The sequence below is a fragment of the Bubalus kerabau genome, chromosome 18, assembly GCF_029407905.1.
Source record: "Bubalus kerabau isolate K-KA32 ecotype Philippines breed swamp buffalo chromosome 18, PCC_UOA_SB_1v2, whole genome shotgun sequence".
Classification (NCBI taxonomy): Eukaryota; Metazoa; Chordata; class Mammalia; order Artiodactyla; family Bovidae; genus Bubalus; species Bubalus kerabau.
In genome coordinates this window covers 269,653-278,764 of record NC_073641.1, presented here as the reverse complement: position 1 = coordinate 278,764, position 9,112 = coordinate 269,653, and the positions used below count along the sequence as shown (strand labels likewise).

Here is a 9,112-nt window from a genome sequence, read left to right as displayed (position 1 = left end):
CGGAGCGGAACCTCAGAAAACTCGAGAAGATGGCCAGGCAAGCTGCCTCAGCAGAGCCCACACAGCATGCTCCCATCTCTCCGAGAGAACAGGCTCCACAGGTGTCACCAGACTCGCCTGAGTGAATCAGAAGCAAATTTCAGCATCATCAGGAACACATTGGACAGGCAGTTGCAGGGGGGCGGGGATGAACCGGGAGACTCGGGTTGACATATATACAGCACTGATACTACACATAAAGTCAACGAGTGAGGACCTAGTGTACAGCACAGGGAAGTCTACTCAGTGCTCTGTGGTGAAGTAAACGGGCAGGAAATCTAAAAGAGAGACAGATACATAAATAGATAGATAGATAGATGACTGATTCACTTTGCTGTACAGCAGAAATTGACACAGCAGTGTAAAGCAACTATACGCCAATAAATGAATGAATGGATGAATGAATTTTTAGAAAAGGAACACAGTGGGCCCCCTAGAACTTGTGGAAAGGAGGAGTCCACACCCAGGGTGCAGCACAGCGTCAGGGCTGCCCTCGTGTTGCTCCACTGCCAACGGACTGCCTGGACCAGGCCTCTTCTCCTCCAGAGACCTCGACGCAGAGGCAGGGAGGCAGCCAGTTGCGGTCTCTCCAGCGCTCTGCTCTTACTCACGCAGCCATCCCAAGGCTGAGATCCCCGGGAGAACAAGAAACCCACATTCCACCTCAGGACAACAGACACAGCTGCAGTCACTCACTTCGCGGACGTCCCGCTCAAGTTTTCTGTTCCTGTCCTTGGACTGGAGGAGGTCCTTCCTGGCCGTGTCCAGGTCCTCCTCCAGATGTTTCACGTGGGCAGAGAGGGCTGCCAGGCGCTCCTCCATCTGCCTCTGCTCCCGCAACTGCCTCTGTATGATTTCCTGGAGCTCTGTCTCCTTCGCCAAGCCGTCCGAGGGTCTCTAAGGGGGAAAGGAAGCCTTACACAGCCTGGTTTTGGGAGGGAGGGAACACAGTACTTCCGGGCAATCTGTGAGGTCAAAACTGCCTTCTGCGCTCTGGGAGCTCACAGGACCCTCACGGCCACTCAGACCTACATGGTGCATCGGTGAGAGGTCCCAACAGCCCCGCACAGACTGGATGGTAAGACGAGAACCAGACAGAGAGCGAGACCAAGGACTTGCCTTTCCACTGGCGCTTGGCATGTTTTCTTGCTCATGATGTACATCAAGCACCCTGTCCGTTAGTATCTTTTCCTGGTTATTCTCCTCTGAAAGAATCATCTGCTAAAACCAAAACATTGAATCAGAGTAAAGAAATTAAGTAAAGACAGCAAAACTCCACCTGGAAAACTCAACTCTAAACTGAAAACACAACATAAAAAGAAAATACATGGTGATGCTATCCATCCCGAATACCACCAGGTGATTCGAGTCAGAATTTGTCTTCTACTGGACAAAGGGGTACTTAAGAGATCCTGCAACTCTGAGCCACAAATCTAGTTTACTAGTCATTAAAGTAACCCTGGTGGGCGGGTCCTCAATCAGAAAGATAAATAACATCTGATGCCCACCACTACAGCCTTCATTCTTTTTTAAAATGAAAGGATTCAAATGACAAACCCTTCACGGAAATTACACAAAGACTGATCAAACTTACCTCTTTATGTGTGGCACCTAATTCTTCTTCGAACAAACTACAGCTTTCGAGTGCTACTCGTAATCACACTCTCAACTCAAATAAAAGGGGCCGAGTCACTGTGTGTTGATGTGTGTATATATGTTAGTATACTTCTTAGTGTATACTCACCCTAATACATGGGTACTGTCACAGAATACCTTTAATGTCTCTCATTGATCTTAACGTCAAGAGAATCTGCTTGTTAACAGCTTTAAATTCTAAGTTTGAGAGAACAAAATGTTATCCTAAATTAATTATTACCCAGTTTTTAACTGCAAGTTGATATACAGAATATAATAAATCTTGAGACATTCATGCCAACGAATACTTTTTAACTGGGGGCTTCCCAGGTGGCTCAGTGGTAAAGAATCCGCCTGCCAATGCAAGAGGGCAGGTTCGATCCCTGGGTCAGGAAGATTCCCTGGAGTAGAAGATGGCCACCCACTCCAGTATTCATGACTGGGAAGCCCCATGGAGAGAGGAGCGTGGTGGGCTACAGCCCACAGGGTTGCAAAGATTCGGACATGACTGAGCATGTACGCAGGCAACGCTTTTTAACCATGACTCTGACTTCTTACAGAAAAAAAATGTATATACAAGAATTCAAGACGCTCAAAACTCAACTAGTTACATAAATATGTGCATCATCCACCTAACAAGGCAGCAAGTGTACAAATCCAGGACGGCCGGATGGCTGGTACCTTCTCGTCCAGGGCCTTGTGGTGTTCAAAGAGCAATTTCAGCGCCCTGAGCACCTCCACCTCACTCGTCATGCCGGCTGGGGACTGCGCCTGCCGCTTGCGCGCTGTCATCCCGACGGGTGGCCTACATCGGGAAACCAGGCGCTCCAGGAGCTCCAGCAGCAGCTGCAGGGCAGGGCCAAAGGAACACCTTCAACCTCATGCTCGAATTCCGGGCCGATAACTCCTCTCAGCCTCACGCTATACCCGGAAACATGCTAAGGCACGTCGGAATCCCGCCAGTGCAGTCGAAAGTTAGAGTGGACTTCCCCAGGGGTCCAGTAGTTAAGACTCCACACTTCTTCAAGGATCATGGGTTTTAACCCCTGGTCGGGGAACTAAGATCCCACACAAAGTGTAGCGTGGACAAAAATGTAAGTTAAGAGAACTCCCCCCTCATATGTACTAAAATTACATTAGCTCTCATCAGAAATTTGAAGCAAGGTTATGAGAACCCCGAACTGATCCACCCTGGTCTGCTCAGTGGGAAGATGTGAAAAATGACTTGAAAATCAGACAGAGTTTAAAGACAGCACACGGAGGCCAGCGGTGACCCCCACGGGGCAAATGTCAACACGTGAGAATCCCCCTACTGACCCTGGTGTTGTTTCTTTCAGCTTTTAGCTGAGCGATCTCCTCTTGTCTTTCACGCAGCTGCTGCCTCCATGTGTGTAGTTCTTCAGGAGCTGGAAACTCCTAGAAAACAGTTCAATGAGAAACTAAATGCAAACATAAATTAAAAAGAGAGCGAGACTGTGAAGACTGACCCTGTCGAGTCTCTCCAGGCTCCACACAAAGGATCTCCATGCCCCTCCAGAGAAGAGGGGTCCACTGACCCCAAGACAACACAGGCCACCACAACTCAGACCGGCCTTCGGCCTCCACCTCGACCTGGCAGGCACGTGGCAGGAGAGAACCTGGAATCCAAGCCTGCCTTCTCAAGACCCAGGGACATTTGAGAAACTTTCCAAAACGTAAACCTAACAACAAAGTGGATAAAGAGATTCTTAAACGACACGCAGACCAGTGACCTAGAGCCACTGGGGAGAGTGAAGAAAAAAAGGAAGGTCTACAAGGCCACGAGGCTTTGGAGTGTTCCTCTGGGAAAAAGGCGGATGGCACCTCAAAGCCATCTGTTAGCCTGACTCCACGGAAGCCACCCAGTCATTCACTCAACCGGTTAACATGTTAAATTTATGTTAGATGTACTTTACCACAATTTGCGTGCATGCGGGGCCGTCCACGTGGTGAACTTGCTCAAACTGAACCACACGGAGTCTTTCATTCTTCTCTTTTTCTTTGCAGAAATTAAAAAATCCTGGGCTACTATCCCCTACTACATACTGAGTGTTCAGCACCCAGAACAGTGCCCAGCACTTGTAAGAGGCATGTAGTAGACATGTGTAGCTATGAGGGTGTATGTCATACACGTAAGCAGCAGGTACCTGTCATTAAAATACTGGACACACTGGTCTGTGCTTTGTAAGATGGGAGACATTAACGGGCTTAGCCTTTCTGCTTCATGGACTGACTCTCTAGCTCGATCCTCATGACCCCGAGATTCCTCCAGCCCGTATATCCTTTCTTTGCAAGAAGGGAGACATTAAGGGGCTTAGCCTTTCTGCTTCAAGGACTGACTCTATAGCTCAGTCCACGTGCCCCAGTGACTTCTCCAGCCAGTGTTTCCCTTCTTGTGGGGCCCCCGCCCATCCTCCACACAGCAACTGCACAACCTCTTACAAGGTAAACCTGCTGGGGTCGATCCTGCCCACTAAGGCCAGAACGCCCTGGCCGGCAGGGCCCACAACCATGCTAACAAAATGAAACACAACCCCAATGCTTCGCCGGGTGAGGGCCAATCTGATGGGCCCAGCCCCTGGCTGCTCTCACCTCAGGCCGCTCTGCTTCCAGGACGTGGGCTGAGGCCAAGTCCTTCCTAGTCTTCGCCTTTGCCTTGGGGTTGCAGCGCTGGAATAACGCCCACAGGCGGGCCCTTCTGCGACCCATCCTCACGGATGGGGGAAGCCCCCCACTCGGGGGCAACCGCTGTTTCACAGTAGGATACCTCGGCTACCACCACCAATCTCACACTACAACCACCGCTCTCACACACACACTGCTCTCACACACCACTCTCACACACACCGTTCTCACACTATGACCACTGCTCTCACACTATGACCACCAAATGGCATGAAGGCTCTGCCTCCGGCACGTCTCCCAGGAGCCCAGAACTGGAACCCACTCAGTCACAAGGGGCTCCGTGGCAACAGGGGGGCTGGGCTCAGGCCCACTGTCAAGGGTGCAGAGAGGGGGGAGGGGCTGCCAAAAAGACAACACTTGAGCGTGGAGTGCAGGAGAAGGCAGGCTGTGCCCACGGCTCAGGCCCCCTGTCAAACATGACCCTGCAAGGTACTGGGTCACAGTCGAACCGACCAGTATATACTCCTTCAGAAACCACCACCCCTGGGAATGAGCATGTCTTCTAAGTGGGCTTCTGCCCCCCTTTAAGCCCCAAACAAGCCTCCAGTGGGGCTACTGAAAGGGCAGCCCTGAACTCAAGGGTGTCCCCAGAACCCACCCGGCTGAGGAGGACTCACCATGCTAGCTGCCCCTCACTCCCACCCTGAGCTCGGTCCTCCCTGACTGACTCCCTCACTCGAGCTCAGCAAGGGCTTGACCCACCTCGCTCCAGGCACTTAAAATGAACCCACAGTGCGTACAGGGGTTCATTCAACCTGCTGCGAACTTGCCCTCTTAACTTCGACCCTTGGCTGCCAGACGACTCTGCCCTGTGGGGGCTGCATAGTGGAGGTTCAGGGGTGTCCCTGCCTTGAGCGGCGACAGCCAGCGCCTCCCAGACCCCGCCTGAGTCTCCCACCCCTCTCCTGGCTCCACTCCCACCCTCGCGGCTCTCCACTCGCCAGGGCACAGGCCACTTGCTCCTGGCTCAGCCCGGACCTCTGCTGTCATTTGAGGACCTCGGTCCCCAGGGTGCTTGGGGTCCTACATCCACCCATCTCAGCAATTACACACTCTGGGAGAGACAGAGTACAGTTTGGGGTCCCGCCCGCAGTTCACCCTGAACACGTTCTCTTTTTTTTAGCTTTATCTACTGGAGTTCTCTGAGATGTGTTCTTAAAGCATCAACTGTTGCTTTCAAAAAGACTGTAAGGTCACTGTGCTCAACTTTATGAATAAAGTCTTCATTTTCCACCTTAAAGTGAAACTGGAGGGAAGACTAAAAGCAGTCATTTTTTCAAACTGAAAAAGAAAACCCACATGTGACCATGTCACAGAATACAGGTCACGTAATCCCTCCCTCCTCAGCCTTGGCCTCCACCACCAGCAGCCCGTCATCGCAAGGCCTGCCCTGGGCCGCCAGGGGCAAGGGCAGAGGGGAGACCGGCTCCTCTGTCTCCAGGCCGCGTGGGCCGCCTGCTCCACCTCCTTCCCAAGTTCACGTGGCACTGAAACAGCCCGGGCAAGCTGGGGATTCTGACCAGAAACACAACCGTAGGTACCAAGCAAGGACCCCTGGTTCTTGTTTTCCCTGGTATCAAATAAACTTGATCAAGACAATTACTGTGACTGTTACATGTGGCTTCAGATGACAGAAGACCCCCCAGGGTGTCTCCACTTCCAGTGACAGATGCAAGCATCTTGTAGGTCAGCCTACCAAGAGCAAGAAAAGCTTTAGCTTTTAGCTTTTAAGGTTGAAAAGAGGTCCTTAGGCAGCCACAATCCAAGATTTCAAACAAAAGCGAAGCCCAGTGAGGGAGCTGGAGACTGAGAGGGCCGCTCCTTCCCTCGGGGCATCTGAGCAAAGCCGACTCTGCGAAGAAAAGGAAGGGAAAAAGTCAAGCAGAGGGGGCTGGCTAACACAGCTCTGGAGGGTTCCTTGGGCTGTGGAGACAAAAAGTCGAGCGCAGGCCTGACGAGTCAGTCCGGATGTCAGAAAACGTACCCAACACTCTGCCCAAACCGGCTGAGGGCTGACTATCAGTCACCTCGTGGTGCTCAGGAGAGACGGTGGGCTTCAGGACCTGCCGAGAAGGGGGGGCCCTGGGAGCCACCCCAGGCTTCCAGACACTGGAGACGCTGGAAAGCTCCTCCCTGGGGTCGGGGGAGGGGGGGGAGGTGGGTGAAGGCTGCTGAGACTGAGCTTACAAGGACCCCCAAGCCTCAAGTCCCTCAGGCCCTGAGTGAACAGACAGCTCTGTCCCCACTGGAGGTCTGCGTCAGAGGAAACTCTGGAGAAGGCAGCATCACTCAGAACCTCTAGGGTTTTCCAAACATAATGTCCAACATGCAACCAAAAAAGCAAAAGAGGGTGTAACAACAAACAGGACCAAGAGGAAAAGAACTGAACCAGATCCAGAGGTATGAGATATGTATCAGCATATCAGAGGTATGCTAGAGGTATCAGATGCAAATGTCACCTGTTCAAAAATATACTTGACAAAAGGGGAAATTTCTGAGAATCAAAACCAATCTAGAACTTTACAATAACAGTGACTGAATTTAAGAACTCAGTCTCTGGGCTTAACATCAGATTGGACGTAGCTGAAGAGAGGATCAGTGAACTGAAGGACGGATCGGTTACAATATATATATATAAGAGGGAAAAAGGATAGAATGTATTGAAGGAGTCTGCTGTTAAACTATGTTGTTAAAAACTATAAATGGGGACCCTCATGGTGGAGAAAAGACAGAAAGGGGAATAAGACATGCCTCCAGGGGTTGAAACTAAAGAGCCTCTTAATGAAAGTGAAAGGGGAGAGTGAAAAAGCTGGCATAAAACTCAACATTCAAAAACTGAAGATCATAGCATCCGGCCCCATCACTTCATGGCAAATAAATGAGGAAACAGTGGAAACAGTGACACACACTTTATCTTCTTGGGCTCCGAAATTACTGCAGATGGTGAAATTAAAAGATGCTTGCTCCTCGGAAGGAAACCTATGACAAACCTAGACAGCATATTAAAAAGCAGAGACATTACTCTGCCAACAAAGGTTCATTTAGTCAAAGCTATGGTTTTTCCAGTAGTCATGTATGGATGTGAGAGTTGGCCCATGAAGAAGGCTGAACGCCAAAGAATCAATGCTTCTGAACTGGGGAGTTGGAGAAGACTCTTGAGAGCCCCATGGGCTACTAGGAGATCCAATCAGTCAGTCAATCCTAATGCAAATCAATCCTGAATATTCATTGGAAAGACTGATGCTGAAGCTCCAATACTTTGGCCACCTGATGCAAAGAACTGACTCATTGGAAAAGAACCTGATGATGGGGAAGACTGAAGGCAGGAGGAGAAGGGGACGACAGAGGGTGAGCTGGTTGGATGGCATCACCGACTCGATGGACATGAGCTTGAGCAAGCTCCAGGAGTTGGTGATGGACAGGGAAGCCTGGCGTGCTGCAGTCCGTGGGGTTGCAACGGGTCAGACGTGGAGCGACTGAACTGACTGACAGGGACAGTGGCAAGAGCTGGTTCAAGAATCAGACCATTGAGTCAAAAATGAAAACCACACATTGGTTTCAGCAGCTCTGCGGGTGCCTAAGGCAAGAAGAAAATGTTCAAGCGCTCAGAGGAAAAAGGGTGTGGCTTTTAACGGCACAACAACACTGAGAGCTGACTTTCCAAGAGCAAGGGAGTCAGAAGATAATGGACTGGCATCTGTAAAATGCTGAAAAACAAATAACCACCAACCTGGAATTCTATATCCAACAAAAACTCTCTTCGAAAGTGAAAGCAAAATAGAGACTTTTAGGGCAAATGGAAATGAGACAACTCATCACCCACACACAGGAACTAAAAAAAAATATTCAGGCAGTGCTTTGGGAAAAAGAAAAGTAGTCTCTGACGGAAATATAAAAAACAAGTAAAGACCAACAATGAGGTAACTGTGAGGGTAAATACTAACTCTACAAAACAATGATGTTAACGCCAAAAATATATCTAACAGTTTAAAGTGTGACAGTGACAAGGAGGAAACAGTCGTGTCAGGGAGGCAGTAAGAGTACTAAGTTAGACTTGAATGTAAAACACACGCTGTGTCTGCGAATGTACACCCAACAACCTGACAGAGGAGCACAGAACTACAGAAAACACTTCATACTTCTAAAAGAAGGCAAGAGCAAAGAACACAGACTAGGTGGGACAAACAGAAAACACACAGCAACATGGTGTCTACACACTGAATATCAACATTATAAACAGAGCCAATACTCAAACTGATTCCAGTGAAAACTATACACTATTCAGAGGTACATGTTAAGATGGAGGGTCTTTTAGACAGGTGAAAGTAAAAGATACCCAGGCTAACACGGATAGAAAACTGACGTGGCAATATCACTGTCAAATAGTGTCTAAAGAAAGAAGCATTACTAGCGATAAAAAAGAACATCTCATACTGATACAAGTTCAGTCTAGCAAGAAGATGAGGATTCTAAACTTGAATGTACCTAATAACATAACCTCAAAATATCAATACATAAAAACTGACAGAAATAGAAAAGGAGAAACAGTCGAGTTCATAATCCCAGTGGGAGATGTTAAAGACACATCTCTCGTGGAACTGGGCTCCCTGGTACGTAGTCACCTGCAGCCATGAAGTACCTGAAATGTGGCTGCTCTACAGTGAGATGCGCTGCAAGCCTGAAACACACACTGGATTTTAAAGACTTAGCATGAAAAAAAGAATGTGAAATATTT

General features: G+C 49.3%; 1 protein-coding gene across 1 annotated transcript; it reads right to left on the bottom strand.

Annotated features, from left to right (window-relative positions):
- Positions 1–530: 530 nt before the first annotated feature.
- Positions 531–2,515, bottom strand: LOC129633195 (liprin-alpha-1-like). Its single transcript, XM_055555022.1, has 3 exons — positions 2,356–2,515; positions 1,159–1,257; positions 531–936 (listed from the first exon to the last, which is right to left on the bottom strand). Exons 1-3 carry the CDS (start codon positions 2,464–2,466, stop codon positions 643–645), a joined length of 504 nt encoding a protein of 167 aa, XP_055410997.1. The 5' UTR covers positions 2,467–2,515; the 3' UTR covers positions 531–642.
- Positions 2,516–9,112: the final 6,597 nt, after the last annotated feature.